At 49.1% G+C, this 15,038-nt stretch overlaps 1 protein-coding gene across 1 annotated transcript in view; it reads left to right on the forward strand.

Annotated features, from left to right (window-relative positions):
- SRGAP3 (SLIT-ROBO Rho GTPase activating protein 3) overlaps nucleotides 1–14,661 on the forward strand; it is a 266,271-nt gene extending 251,610 nt beyond the window's left edge. Inside the window, exons 19-22 of the mRNA XM_023218565.2 lie at nucleotides 777–957; nucleotides 2,237–2,386; nucleotides 4,447–4,774; nucleotides 9,313–14,661. Of these exons, the coding sequence (XP_023074333.1) occupies nucleotides 777–957; nucleotides 2,237–2,386; nucleotides 4,447–4,774; nucleotides 9,313–9,726 (1,073 nt within the window). The 3' untranslated portion in view covers nucleotides 9,727–14,661. The remainder of the gene's footprint in view (nucleotides 1–776; nucleotides 958–2,236; nucleotides 2,387–4,446; nucleotides 4,775–9,312) is intronic.
- The last annotated feature ends 377 nt before the right edge of the window (nucleotides 14,662–15,038 follow it).

Here is a 15,038-nt window from a genome sequence, read left to right on the forward strand (position 1 = left end):
AGGTCTCACTATATTGCCCAGGCTGGTCTCAAACTCCTGGACTCAAGCAATCCTTGCGCCTCAGCCTCCCAAAGTGTTGGGCTTATAAGCATGAGCCACCATGCCCAGCCTCTCTTCCTCTTATAAAGACACCAGCCCTAGGATTATGACCCCACCATTATAACCTCATTAACTTTAATCACCTCATTTACATTAATTAAAACCTCTATCTTAAATACAGTCACATTGGGGGTGAGGGCTTCAACATACAGATTTGAGGGAGACACAATTCAGTCCTTAACAATGAACTTTGAAGAGTCTGGGTACCCTTAAAAATCCAGTATCGGATTTTGCACAGATGAGAGTCTGCATACATGATGTGGCCTCTCAAAAGATTAAAAATTACTAAAAGTATTATAAATGACAAAGAGGAAAAGGGCTCATGGAAAAGTAGAAATATTAATAGAACTTGTGTTAAGGGATAGAAGAAAAAAAATTCTACAATATTAATGAGCATTAAAAAGTAGAGAACAAGAAGGGCAGTGGAAAAGGAGGATGTATCAGCATCCTCTTTACATTTTGAGAGGTTTGATGGTTTGCCTGAGGTCACAGGATGGAGGGTGGATCTGAGTCTAGGACCCCAGGATCCTGAGCCCCAGCCCACCAGGCGTTCTGTCCATGTTCTCACCAGCTGTGTGGTCTGTCCTTCCCCAGAGAAGCCAGGGCCATCTGAGTGAGGCTCCTGAGCTGCCGCTTTGCTGACCTCAGATACGCTCTTTCCCTTGCTTTCCTTCCAGAAGTGGAGCAGATCGAGGCTATTGCCAAGTTTGACTACATGGGGCGGTCCCCGCGTGAGCTATCCTTCAAGAAGGGGGCCTCGCTGCTCCTGTACCACCGCGCCTCGGAGGACTGGTGGGAGGGCCGGCACAACGGCGTGGATGGACTCATCCCCCATCAGTACATAGTTGTACAGGACATGTGAGTGGAGTCGAGACTTCTGTGAAGAATGCTGAAATAGATTAGTGATGTCTGGAATGGGCACCGTAGGGGAGTGCTAGCTTGTATGCCAGCGATTTGCTCTCCTTGATATCATGCGCTTGGTCTTCTGTAAGAATGGGTAATATCTAACTTCCCTTTAAATGGTGGTCCACTTAACCGACATCCAAATTCCTCCTTCTGAGCACACAGAAACAGTGTTGGGTACCCCTGGCCTACATCCTGATGCAGCTGACAGCCCCCAAGGGCGTCCCATCACCCTGAATCAGTATCCAGGAGATCCTGCCATGTGCCTCTACCTCCTAGGCCTCCCCTGCCTACCGTTCTACGCTCCAGAGGTAGCTCTCTTAGGGGATGGGCAGAAACATGCCCTTGTTTCTGATTAATAGGGTACTGTTTTTTAAATAATTTCAGGGGTTAATAAAAAAGAGCCCTGAATCCCAAATGCCTAGTCCTACCACAAAAAGTCTGCACTTTCCATTCCTTTGAAAGCCATGGAAGCTTCCAGTGCACACATTCCTTGGGAGCTCTGGTCAGGCTCGGCAGAACAGATTTACCATACATGCAGCCACCAAGCTGAACCTCAAGGGAAGAGGATCAAAAGCCCACATTGTGATGGGAGAGAGGAGGTCTCAGCCAGAGAAAAGGCCAGGGCCAAGCAGACTGCCAGAGGAATGCCATAGTGGAGGGCCCTTGGCAGCCTCCCGATGCCCCCAGACCTCTGAGATCAGGGACAAGTCACCACGGCAGAGGGCCATGGAAGGAGGCCAGCAGGGCACCCCTACAAGCTTCTGAGCCGCCTCACAGTGGCCCAAGCCCTGGGTGGGGAGGTGAGCGGCAGAGGCAGCTTCTTCCTTCCTTGCTTAGCCAGAAACTATTTCTCACGGAGTCACACAGAGACTCAGCACTCAGCCCTCGGTGCTCAGCCTGCAGACTCCATCCCCCCATTTCTCCAACACACGCTGCAACATTTAGCTTGTCCTAGCCTGGAGTTGCCCGGGAATGAACAAGCTAGAAGAGAAAAAAGGAGGAGGTAGGTGTGGGACAGAAGAGGGTCCCAGCTGCGGAAACTGACCAGGAGTGTTGCAATGGGCATGCATGGTGGGAAGGCACCCAGTGGGCAGTGGCCTAGCAAACACTGTGGGCACAATGTAACCATAAGTTGTGTTAATTCAGCCCCTCAGACACGTATCAGGGAGCCCTGTATATGCTGGGTTCTCTGGGGGAAGGCGCCTCCAATTCATGTCTGTCTTCTCCCCAGGGATGATGCCTTCTCCGACAGCCTGAGCCAGAAGGCTGACAGCGAGGCCAGCAGTGGGCCACTGCTGGATGACAAGGCCTCCTCCAAAAACGACCTCCAGTCCCCCACGGAGCACATCTCAGATTACGGCTTTGGGGGGGTGATGGGCCGGTAGGATATGTGGATTCATTTTTTCCCTGCTAGTGTCAAGCCTGTTCATGTCTGATTTGGGAGATGCACAAGAGCAGAGAGGAGAGAAGGAGCCTACTGCAGCCCCCTGTTCCCCACAAGATACGATGGGCACACTGGGCAGGCAGGCTGGCATTGGCCCAAGGCGGCCAGGTATAAAACAGTCCAGCCTGTATTGCAGGGAGGAGGAGGAAAGACATGTGTTGGGAACTCAGTGCTTTTTCGTTTAAAATAATAACAATGTGTGAGAGAGATACAAATTGGCAAGTATTTTTCCTACCTCTCTCCAGTTCCTGCACCTCCTTCCAGCTTTCTGTTGTAAAACTGAGTTGTTATATTTAAAAATGTAAAGCTCATATATTCCCTGAAATGCACTACATAAACAGAAAACTCACACCTACTCATGTGTTGAAGGAAATTGACACTCGACTCCACCCACTTATTTGGAGGGAGCAGTATTACCAATTTCTTCGCTCCCTATGTGTGGGCCAGGCTGTGTCATGTGACCTTTCTACCAGGCAAGGAGCTGTGCATGTCATTCTGAAGAACAGGTGTAATCCAAAGTATATGGTTATTTAAAAAAAATTAATGAGGAAATAAGAAAGGAAAAGCAAAACTGACAGTTTCTCACTGCCTTTTTAATCGCAGTCTCAAAATGTCATATTCTGTGTTTTTTCCAGTGGAGGGGTCATGTGATCAACCCACACATGTGGGTATTTGCAAATAGGCCCCCCAAAAAATCAGTCACAGTGGGAACACACAATTTATGGACTTATTCCAGTAAAAATCCTGATGCCTCTTTTCTGCAAATTCCGTTCAGTTCAGCAGATAGCTCAGGGCACTGTGGTAGAATTGGGAAGGGCAGGGAAGTGGAAGGCTGGGGTAGGTAGACAAAGAAGTTATGGTCCCCTGACTTCTAGGAGGACCGTATCTTCTGCCTCTCTTTTCCTTTCCCTCGTCCCTCCCTCACCTCCTTCATTCTTGTTCTTTCTTTCTAAATACTGCTTCCTCTCCAATACCTGTGCTTTGGTTCTGCTGGGGCACCCACAAGCACTGCTTAGCTCAGCTGGTGGCACTAGGATCTGAATCACTGCTGGTCCCTAGTCATAATCCATTCCCAACACACGGTCCCTCTCCCTCTCCCCTCACCACTTCTAGCCCTTCAGACTCTTGGTGACCTCTGTAGGATGTAGCAAAATCTCCTGTGTATAGAACCTCTTATCTTCAAGGTGCTTCCAAACCCACTTGAAGCAAAGGTAAAGGGTAGGCAAAAGATCTTACTCAGACCCACTTAACAGATTAATAAAGTGGGCTAGAGAGAGGACACAGGAAAGCGTGAGGCAGACACAGGGCAATAACTCACCCTCCTGAAACACACCCTAATCCCCTTTTCACTGCATCAGAGCCTCCCTGAAGTGGGAAAGATATCCAAATGCACAAAAGGGCTGTCCAGCCATGCAGTGTTTACTTTTGAATGACTAGTTTTCAAAGATACACAAAAGCCTCATAGAAGGAGCCCTCTTCTGGAGAGATTGGGGGTTGGGTGGCAACGTTAGAGCATCTTCAGTTCCCATGGGACCCCTCCTGTGCTTGCAGGGTGCTGGTAACTTTGGTACAGTCAAGCCTCAAAGCTTCAGACCAATTAGAAGCCCCTCAGAATCATGGAAATGTCTGAAGTTTTTCAGAGGGTATCATGAGCCCAACTAACCATCACTAAAGCGTTTCCAGGGTTGGAATCCTGTAGGCCTTGACTTAGCATGTAGACCAGATGCATTTTGCGGTTGGCAGCACAGCTGTCTGTGGCCTGGAAGCACCGTGCTCCAGATGCTTTTGTGTTTGCACATTAGACCTCCCCCTGTTGCTGAGCTGTGTACTGAGCCAGGTCTTTCATTGTGGAATTATGGGGTCTAGCTGAATGAGGCTTTACTGTACCCGCTCCTTAGACTAGCGTGTAGTGTGTGGCATGGGATTGACTCACCCATTCTGAGACTTGCCAGGCTTGACCTCTGCCCCATGCCCCTCGTCCCCTGGCTCCTTTGCAGAGTGCGGTTGCGATCTGACGGAGCGGCCATCCCCAGACGCCGAAGCGGGGGCGACACACACAGCCCGCCCCGGGGCCTGGGCCCCAGCATAGACACGCCACCCCGGGCCGCTGCCTGCCCCAGCAGCCCCCACAAAATCCCCCTCACCCGGGGAAGGATCGAGAGCCCTGAGAAGCGGAGGATGGCGACGTTCGGGAGCGCTGGCAGCATCAACTACCCTGACAAGAAGGCGCTCTCCGAAGGGCACTCGATGAGGTCGACCTGCGGTTCCACCAGGCACAGCAGCCTAGGGGACCACAAGTCCCTGGAGGCCGAGGCCCTGGCAGAAGTAAGGGCCAGCGGGAAGGCAGGCTGGGCAGCCAAATGCCCCAGAGGGCAGCGGGTGGGAATCCGTGGAGCAGAGAGCCACCTTGGCCTTTATGCCAGGCTCACGGCTAAGCCAGAGAACAGGAGAGTGAGTGGCTTCCCTGTCCCTTGCTGGGCTTCCCATGGGAATGGAGACTGGTTGGGAGCAGCCACTGCTGGGGTTCCTGTAGAGGCTGAACACCCCCGGTGTCCAGGGCTGGAGAGGGCATTGGCCAGATTATAGGGCTGGGGTAATGGCAGGTCACTACACAAAGTGATATGATTCAGTTTTTCACTCATTCATTCACTCATTCATTCATTTCTCTCTTCATTCATCTATTCATTGACAAATATTGATTGAGCATCTATCATGTGGCCGTCACCATGCTAGCCACCAACAGTACAGTGAAGACCTAAAATGGACTCAGGTGCTACCCACATGGAGCTTACAGTTTAAAGAAGAAAGAGACATCAGCAAATACACACACATAGTTGTGAAATAGTTTTTTGATTGGGTGCCTTTAAGGAGTGGTCCAAAGTATTTTGAGAGCCTAAAATGTGAGGATTGTACCTAGGCAGAGAGAGACTTCTCTGGGGAGGACTTGACCTGAGACCCAAAGGGTGGGCAGAAGTAAATAGCTGAAGTTGCAAGAGAAGAATGTTCCAGGTTCTTCTCCAGTACTTAGAGGGTTGGCTTTTGTTTGTTTGTTTTGTATTTGGATGAAACAATCTATATGATTTTTACATTTGCCAAATGAATAGAACTGTGATTTGTTTAACAATTTGCATAGCTGGTTTCCTGTGTTTTTTGACAGTTCTATCATATTTTGAGAAGTTTCCACTTTTTTGTCTCTGGAATTTGGTGTGGGGGCCCATTATGTACCCTCTCCCTAGTGTTCTCTCCCACGTAAGGTAACAGAGACAATCAGAACCTTCTGGTCTGTGAGAATTTTACTATGGAGAATGGCCTTTGAATCCCTGTTCAAAAGGAGAAGGAGGAAGGGCGGGGAGCCATGAGTTGTGTTCTAGAGGAGGCCAGGCAGGGTTCCCAGGGAATACCCAACACAGAAGCAGCACACCTAGCAATGAGTACTCCTGTTCACACCCGCAGGCTCTAGTTTGGCCCCACACCCATTCCCAGGGGTCCCTGAAGATCAGTGCCTTCCAAGGAGGCATGCCAGCTGCTGGTCCCCCCCATACTTTAGGAAACATGACCCTAGCACCCACCATCATCTGGAAACTCTACCAGTCTAGAAAGTTCTACCAGTTATGATAGAGGATGGCCTGAGGCCTGCCCCAGGGCCCTTTACATTTATAAAGAATCAAATGCAGTCTAGAAAACTGTTTCTAAAAATAGCTGTCACAGCAGAGTAGTTCCACAGGATGCTAGGGAGTGGGTAGGGAATACATGTTCTGTGGTCAGCAAGGTTTGGGGAACGCTGCACTGACAAAGTTGAGTGGCTTCTCTCTGAGACTTCTTATAAAACCTTTAAAGCTGGAGCCCCCAGCCCCCGGGCCATGGATGGATCTGTGGTCTGTTAGGAACCAGGCTGCACAGCAGGAAGTGAGCAGCAGGAGCCATTATTGCGTGAGCTCTACCTCCTGTCAGATCAGCGGGGGCATTAAATCCTCATAGGCTGTGAACTGTATTATGAACTGCGCATGTGAGGGATCTAGGTAGTGCTCTCCTTAGGAGAATCTAATGCCTGATCTGACACGGAACAGTTTCATCCCGAAACCATCCTCCTGACCCCCGTCCGTGGAAAAACTGTCTTCCACATAAACGGTGCCTGGTGCCATAAAGATTGGGGACTGCTGCCTTAAAAGATATGCGTTGTGAATCTCCAAGAAAGAAAACAGGGCATGCCCCATATCCCAGACTTCTTTGACCTTCATTCATGGAGCATTTTGCAAGACCTGCCCGTAAAATGTACTTGGGGATTGCTGCACGTGTTCTCAGTTTGCAGACGGATCTGCAGCCTCTCTAGTTTGACAGCTGCCATCCAAGACCCCTTTTCACTAATAGAGGTCAAATAGGGAATTGTGGTAAATGATATGTAAATAGCCCACTGACACTGGAGAGCTTCCAGCCTCAGCATTGGCTCTGATGAGCCCTTGGCTTTGCAGGCTGCAAAGGGGAGTGGCAGCTGAAGAACCCCAAGTAGTAGGTCGAGTGACCCAAATTTCTCTGGTCTCAAAATATCCCTTATGATTTAGATGTGAACCCACTTAAAAAGACTCTTTGTGGAACTTGCAACGTGACCATCCAAAGTGGGAAGATCGAATTGGGGAGGAGATGAAAAGCAATCGTGGTCCCCACTCTGTCCCCCAGGGCCTCTCTGCCGCTCACCTCTGGAGACTCACAGCATCACCTCTCAGACTAATGCAAGGCTGCAGCCTAAACAACTCGGCTGATCTTTCTCTTTCTGTCTTTCCGCTCACTCTGCTGGGGTAGAGTGGTGGTGGGGGTAGTGGTGATGGTGGTAGAGGGGCAAAAATTACATTTTATTTATTAAAGTTTCACCTTGCAGCTCATGCTGGACGAGAGCAAATAGAGAGTAGTGAGGTCAACAGGGGGTTTCCTTCAAGCAGAGTGGTTGATGATTGGGCAACTCAGCTCCAGGAAAGCGGGCTGTGTCACTGCAGGGCTGGCACATAGCAGAGAGGGGGAGGGGTCTGCCTTCCCTCCCTTCCTGCAGAAAATTGCCCCCAAAGCGCCTCCTTTTGAATAAGGCACAAAAGACCCTTTCTTAAAGTTGCCGGTGTTCTGGGGCAAGTGATGAAACCTCCTGGAGAAACATACAAGCTAATATTAGCCATTAGCCAGACATCCATAGTCCCCTAACAAAAAGGATAGGCTGTGACAATGAGGGGAGTAAGAGCTCGGGACCCTGACCCCAGCCAGATTGAAGCCTGCCATGGGGCCTAGGGCAGGCAGGAAGCCACCTGCAGACAGGGGAAAGAGAATGTAAAAGACCAGGGTAGAGAAAGGGGCCGGCCCCAGCATCTCCAGGCTCCATCCCCACCATCTGTTTCACCAGACTCATACTTTTTATTTTTTTTTTTAGGATGTGCAATAAAGCAAGCCTGTCTTAATAGTCATCATTCCTCCATGAGGTTATGCACAGCACCTACCAGTGGTGGCTTAGGCAGTATCCCTCACGGTGCCCTCGATCGCTAAGCCAGTTGGGACCTGGCCCAGCTGAGCCCGAGCAGCTCCTCTCACGTCTGTGGGATGCGGAGGCATCCCTGTCAACAGTCATGGGAACCCGTGGGGCTCTTGGGCTAGAAGGATTTTGAAAACCACCGTCTGGCAGTTTACAAAGCTTCATCACATCCATTATCTCACCCCATCTTCACAGTAAATGTGTGGGATTGTAATAGATGAACAAAATATGGTGCAGAGTGATCGAGATTTGCTCAGGGTCACATGGTCAGCAACTGGCCACAGAGTCTTTTTACTCAAAAGTCCGGGGCCCTGTGGCCTGTCCAAGGGCTCTTGGGTTAAATGCTGCCTACCAGCTACAGCACCACCTTGGGCATGAGGGGACAGGAGCTGAGGGAAGCTGCCCTGGGTGGTGGGGAGCTCTCTCTCTTTGAGTACTTCAGAGTGCTGTTCTCCTGATGAGCTCTCAGATATTATAACATCCTCGGGAATTATGTAGGCAGAAGATTTTTCTTGCCTGTTAAAATTTCCACTTTTTAAAAAACAAAATTTTCTGATTATAATACAGAGAAGAGAGTAGCAGTCCCTCTATTCTGGGATGGGCACTGTGAACATTCTGATACATAATCTCCGAGAAATTTTTCTGTGACCAAGGATTCTTTTAAAAGAATACTAAAAGTACTGAACTGCCTGGGTTCAGACTTGGGCTATACTGCTAATGAGCTGTGTGACCTTGGGCAAGTTACTTAACCAGTCTGAGCTTCCGTTTCCTCACGTGTGACATGAGCATAAAGGTAGTTCCTACCTTAGAAGTGTGAAGATTAAATGAATTATTAGGGGACAGGGTTTGGATTGGTGCTTAGTGTTAGCTATTATTGCTACTGTTATTGTCATTAGTATTTTTGAGTGCTTACTCTGTGCCAGGGGTCACACCAGGCTCTTCACAGGCACTGTATCATTTAATGCACTCATCAACTCCCTGAGGTCCATATTATAATGATGTGCCATTTACAAATGAGGATTCTGGAGGCTCAGAGGGTGAGGGAACTTGCATAAGGTCACATAGCAAGGAAGTGGTAGAGCCAGGATTTGAATCCGTGTCTGTCTGACTCCAGAGCCTGCCCTCTTTGTCAGTAGTCTGACCTGCCCTTACTAAATCTATTTCGTGTGAAAGGCAGCATCTTATATCCACATTGGTTCTCCCATGTGGTTATAAGACATCCTGAGGACTTAATCTCCATCCCTGCCACGAGGCTTCCGGGGAACCTCCCTAAGAAGGGAAGCTGCTTAGCAGACAGGAAGGACGTGACTCCAGGTCTCCAGACTCTGCTGACCCCAGCTCTCTCTGTCCCCAGGACATCGAGAAGACCATGAGCACGGCTCTGCACGAGTTGCGGGAACTCGAGAGGCAGAACACGGTCAAGCAGGCGCCAGATGTGGTGCTGGACACCCTGGAGCCCCTGAAGAACCCGCCAGGCCCCATCAGCTCGGAGCCCGCCAGTCCCCTTCACACCATCGTCATCCGCGACCCCGATGCCGCCATGCGCCGCAGCAGCAGCTCCTCCACCGAGATGATGACCACCTTCAAGCCAGCCCTGTCCGCCCGCCTGGCTGGCGCCCAGCTCCGCCCGCCCCCCATGCGGCCCGTGCGGCCGGTGGTCCAGCACCGGTCCAGCAGCAGCAGCAGCTCGGGCGTGGGCAGCCCGGCCGTGACGCCCACCGAGAAGATGTTCCCCAACAGCTCAGCGGACAAGTCGGGCACCATGTGACCTGTAGGATGGGCCGCACCGCCATGGCCCACTGTGGCTCGCCACGGCCCAGGGTGGCCTTGGTGGCTTCCATGTGCTTCCCAGTGACCCTGGCCTTGGAGGGCAGAGGTCAGTCTGGGAGGGCGTGTCTGTGCAGAGCTGAGGCCCAGGCACTGGCTGCAGCTCACGTCCAGCCATGGGAATCCCACAGACCTCTTGCGTGTCAACAGACGCCCAGAGGAGTGCTGGAGCTGGAGCAGCCCCAGCCACAGCATTTCCTAACATCGAGGCAAAATACCACATGGCTTCTCCCGCATATCGTCACTGGAAACTTCCTCTCTCGACATTCTCTCTACATACGTATATGTGTGTGTATATCGATGTGTGCATATATACACATGTATATGTATGTATGTGTCTGTAGGTGTGTGTATATATATATATTTATGCATCTATATACATATACTAGATCTGGACACACACGTACTAAGTGTATATAGTATCTCCTTTTTCTTTTTATGAAACTTAGATTTACCTCAGACCCATGCCACCAAACATCTCCCGCCGAGTTATTCGGTGGGATTTGCAGGGACTTTTCTGGGAGAACTTAGAGGCCCATAGTAACTGCGAATGAAGCAATATACCACTAACCTGCAGAAAAACACAAACAAAAACAGACTCCCACTGTCTCCAGAAGTCGTGGCCTTCCAGAACAGTCTGCCCCTCAAGGAAGGGTGAGGCAGGCAGTACCCCCAAGCAGGCTGCTCCCAGAGGTGGGGAACCCTTCATAGGAAACCCCCACCCCCGTCCACCCCAGAGACCCTGCCCTTCCACCCGGAGGCCAAAGGCCAGCGGTACTCCCGAAGGCATGGGAGAGAGTTGGCGAGAAGACCCCTGACTACCACATCCTTGTGTTTGTGTGTAGAGGCAGGGGATAGTGAGAACCTAACCCCATCATAGCACAGTATTACATGTGGTTGGGAAAAAGGGAAAAATAAAAATACAGTGGTGTGGAATACTTCAAAACCTAGAAACGCTGTAGGAATAAATCTGTGGTAACTATAGAGGTTTAACTTATATCATTTTCAAACTATTTAATTTTTTCTTTTCCTGGTTCTACTAATTATACTGTGTCAGATTTGGAACTAAACAGGCAAGGAGACTTTGAGTCACATCGTTTTCATTTTAAATCAGGCTGTGACGCACTGTGGCTGGTGCCGTCTTGCATGAAACGCATGAGCCGTGAGCGCCCAGTTCAGACTGGGGCCAGGGAGGGGCAGTCCTTGACACTTTCTGTCCTAGAGGACACTGTCAGTTAAGTTAATACAAGTGACATAGCTTCCCTTCCCTCCCTCTTCACTCACTCCCTCCAGAACATTTAGTGTAGATGAAAATGTGGTGATAGAAATGGGTGCATGATCTTCGTGTGTAACAGCAAGGCCTTTGCCTTTTGGCCAAGTAAAGCCCTTCCGGGTCACTCTCCTTTGGTTTCATTTTACCTCCTCTTCTGATCACTTCCAGAGATGAGCTGTTTCTGGATAATGGCACACAGGCAAATCTGTGTGCCCTGTGGGCCACTGTTACTTACCCTCTCCTGCCAGATCCAGGGGCTTTTCCCTACTCTTCCCAAGCTTCCTCTCTCTCGAGGCCAATGAAATTTGAAGTCAAACGGCCCAGGGTCTGAGTCCCAGCCCCAAGCACTTAGGAGCCTTGTAACTTAGGGTTTGTCACTCCACCTCATTGAGCCTGGCTTTTCTGCTCCATAAAATAGGGTAATAAAGGTCAAACAGCAGTGAGCAAGCTGTGTACACTGGAAAACATTGAATCAATACAATGCTCTTGTGATTGTCATTAGTAAGGTAAGTCTTAGATCAGAACTCTTCAGCCCTTCTGTTTGAAACCTCCCATTGGTATTTCAGAAGTGAGCAGTAGCATTTTCCTCCCATCTTAATAAGAGCCCTGGATTCCATCATTAACATTTCAGCCCATTGGATTAAGTGGTGCCTTCTCCTCTGGTCCCCCACAAAAAGGTAAATACACCCAAAGGGAGGGACCTAGTTAAGTCACTGGCACCTAGATGTGTTAGGAGGGTAAAGCCACTCTACCTTGTCTGAAGGACTGGACTTGACACCCCACAATGGAAGGGAGCATCAGGAAAGGAACAGAAAAAGGATCTCAGGGAGAGGCCGGTGTCAAGCTTGACCTCCCTTGTTTGGCCTAGAATGAACCCTTCTCTTTAGCTCCTGGATATGAAAGGCCATCTGCCTTGGAGCACAGAAAGATATTGCCATTTTATAGCTTAAGAGAGTAAGGCCTTGGGCTATGCTGTGACCTGCCCAAAATTTGACACTGGTTAAGAGCAGAGGCTGCGTCACGCTCTTAAAGTCATGTGTTTGCATGCTGGACGCTATACTGTCCAGCCAGGACACAAGACTTCTGATTTCTACCCTCAAGATACTCCCAGATCCTAAATCCAGTAGCCTCCCAGGCAAAATACAGCAATCTCTGCCACAACTACCAGATTAAAAGCAACAATCAGAGTAGAAAAATCTGTTGCCTGATATACATAACACCAATCAGACCACGTGGATTTTTCTCTGAATTGACTGATTTTGTTTTTCTCTTACTGAAAATGGACCTGCCTTTCACTGAATTTTCTGAGGGCAGAGTCTTAACTGTTTTCTTTAAGCACCTATTTTTTTTTCCATTGGGAAATGGCCGATGAGTTCACATTTAGGGATGTACACACGCAGATGGCAGACGTCTCCTCACTCATCCAGCCCCAAATCTGAGCCTTGACGCAGGCCAAGTGGAAAAATACTTCCCCGCCCCCCTCCCGTGTTCCCACTTCCTCATCTGGCACTATGCATGTCTCACTCACCCTCCACAGCACTCAGTGCCATCAACGTTCCCTGAACATTGGCTTTCTCTTTCTGACTCCTGCCTGTTTTAGTCCACTATATATTGCTGTATTTGCTTAAATGCTGGAAAGTAACTGTTAAAATGTGAAATTGTAATTTTTAAAAAGGCTACAATTAAATTTTAGCCAATGCCACTCACCAAATCTTTGCACCTAGTAGATAGATCAATGTAAAAACAAATACCTAACTGTACAGTGAGTGTGGGGGAAATGTAGTAACCTAGTTAGTAGTCTTCAATATAACCAATTGTACAAGGGGAAGTGGTGTTTACCTACTTGTTCATCACCATTATTGAAAGCCGTACTGATCAGTTAGTTGACAACGGGCATTTTTTGTTTCTTTGCTTCATGGAATGATTTCTTTTCTTAACCTTTGACTTATCCTGAGGTCAAGCCTTTTGTCTTTATGTATAACCGATGTTCAATCTATTTTAGGAATGAACCAGCAAGTTGTTCATTTAAAACTGACCAAAGACAATTAATTCCTGGTCTAGTTTCCTGGGCCTTGTGGCTCAGTTGCCGCTAAAGAGCTTTCTGGATAAAATTGAGAACAAGCTGTGCTTCCTACCCCACTCTCCCCCTCCCCTTTTATTCCCTTTTCCTCTTAAAGAGCTGCTCTGAGCTGTGGGATTCTATGAAAAATTCTTGCCTTTCCTTGTTTCAGTGCTAACGATTTCTCACCTTGAAGCGCCTTTTGAACCCCGGACAGAGTGCACAATTGGAGGGAATTGCGAGCTTGGGAATTAGACTTTGGAGTCTTTTCTCTGAAGTTACCAGGCCAGGGGTCAGGAGAGAGATGGATTCCCAAGGGATGAAAGGTTTCTATTCAATGAAGAAATCGGAGTGGGAAGAGACACAGGGAAATTGAGCCATATTTTGGCTATCGGCTGGAACCAGCAGTTCAGAGATCTGCCTTATAAACACTTAAAACTGGTTTGTGGTACACAAAGAGGAGCCAGTGTGGGAAGGGGCCTTTATGTGGGGCTTTCTTCTCTGTTGGAGTCCCTTGGAGTGCCTTGTTGGGTATATTTCTTTGTCATTCAGGAGGCACGAATGTGGAGGACTTCTCGTGACCTGGTCGTGATATGGCACTCAGTGCATGTACACAGCTAATGGAAAAACATGAGGACTCGGGTAATGGTTCTTCCTCTCAGTCTTTCTATTCCTAACTTTTCACACATCCAGATGGTTCCACACTAGAGCAAATGCCTCATTCTCTTAAGAAACCCAGAAAGAAGAGTGGCTGGCTCACAGCCATGGGGTTGGCCCCTGCTGGGCTGGGAGTGGGGGTGGTGGCCAGGAGGAAAGGCAGAAAGGGGTGAGCCGAGGTGTTGCCTAGCTGATTTTCTGCTGTGCAGAGCTAACGCTGACATTTCATGTCAACTTCCCCGGTTCTCTGGGGTCTCCTCTCCTCTGAGCAGCCACATAGAGCATTCCCCACATATCCAAAGCTGCCCAGGGGAGCTGAGAGAAGGGACTTTGCTGTCAGGTCCAAGCCCTCCTGACCTCCCTGAGATTGATCTGCCAGTGTCCCACTGTCCCTCTGGGACTGGCCACATGGCCATTGCTGCCCCTTGTTGACACCTCCTTTCTGTGTGAACTGTCCCCGGCAAATAACAAAGCTGTTCCTTGAACCAGAACAACCAGAGTGCACTTTTCCTTCCTTAGACGGAAGTCGATCCTGGCTAGGGTTTCTGCCCAGGCCCTTGTTCCCGGCAGTGTGACTGTTTACATGGTTTGGCAATAGGTTTGATTCTGATTGCTTCAGAGTGGCTGGTCTATTTCGTTTCCTTTGGTTTCCTTCCTCCCCAAATTGTGACAGGAAAAACAAACCAAAACCCCCCTAGGAAATTGCTGGTTGCCTGTCCCCACGTGACGATAAATGTTGCCCTCTTCTGGATATCGTTTCTCTACCTTACGACCAAACGCCCGTCCTATAGAGTGTCTGATTGGATCCTCTGTCACGTATTCTGATGGTGCCTGCTGGTTTGACGTGGAGCTATCCTGTGAAATAAAACAGCTTAACTTTTCTCAAACATGCTCCAGTGGTTTTTGAAAGGGCGAGGTGGCACATCAGGGGTGGAGAGGTCCTGGGGGGACTCCCCATCCTCCAGTCCACGCTGTCTGCCTGCTTCCCCTAGGAACCACCTTTGAAATGTCCATTAGCTCAGATCCAACAAGGTAAAGGTAAGGTTACAAGGAGGACCACTTTCACTGTAGAGCTAACTGAAGAAGGTAACTAACTGTAGGATGATTCCTGGGAAAAGAGGGTTTGGAAATGTCAAAGCAAAGGCAAGTTGGGAGTAGTAGCTGTCATCTGCAGAAAGTGTCTTCAAAAGTTTAAGATAAATTATCAGAGGCCACTGGGTACTGATGCCTCAAGGCACATGCAACATTTTGATGTTCATTGTCT

The sequence above is a fragment of the Piliocolobus tephrosceles genome, chromosome 2 (genome assembly GCF_002776525.5).
Source record: "Piliocolobus tephrosceles isolate RC106 chromosome 2, ASM277652v3, whole genome shotgun sequence".
Taxonomy (NCBI): Eukaryota; Metazoa; Chordata; class Mammalia; order Primates; family Cercopithecidae; genus Piliocolobus; species Piliocolobus tephrosceles.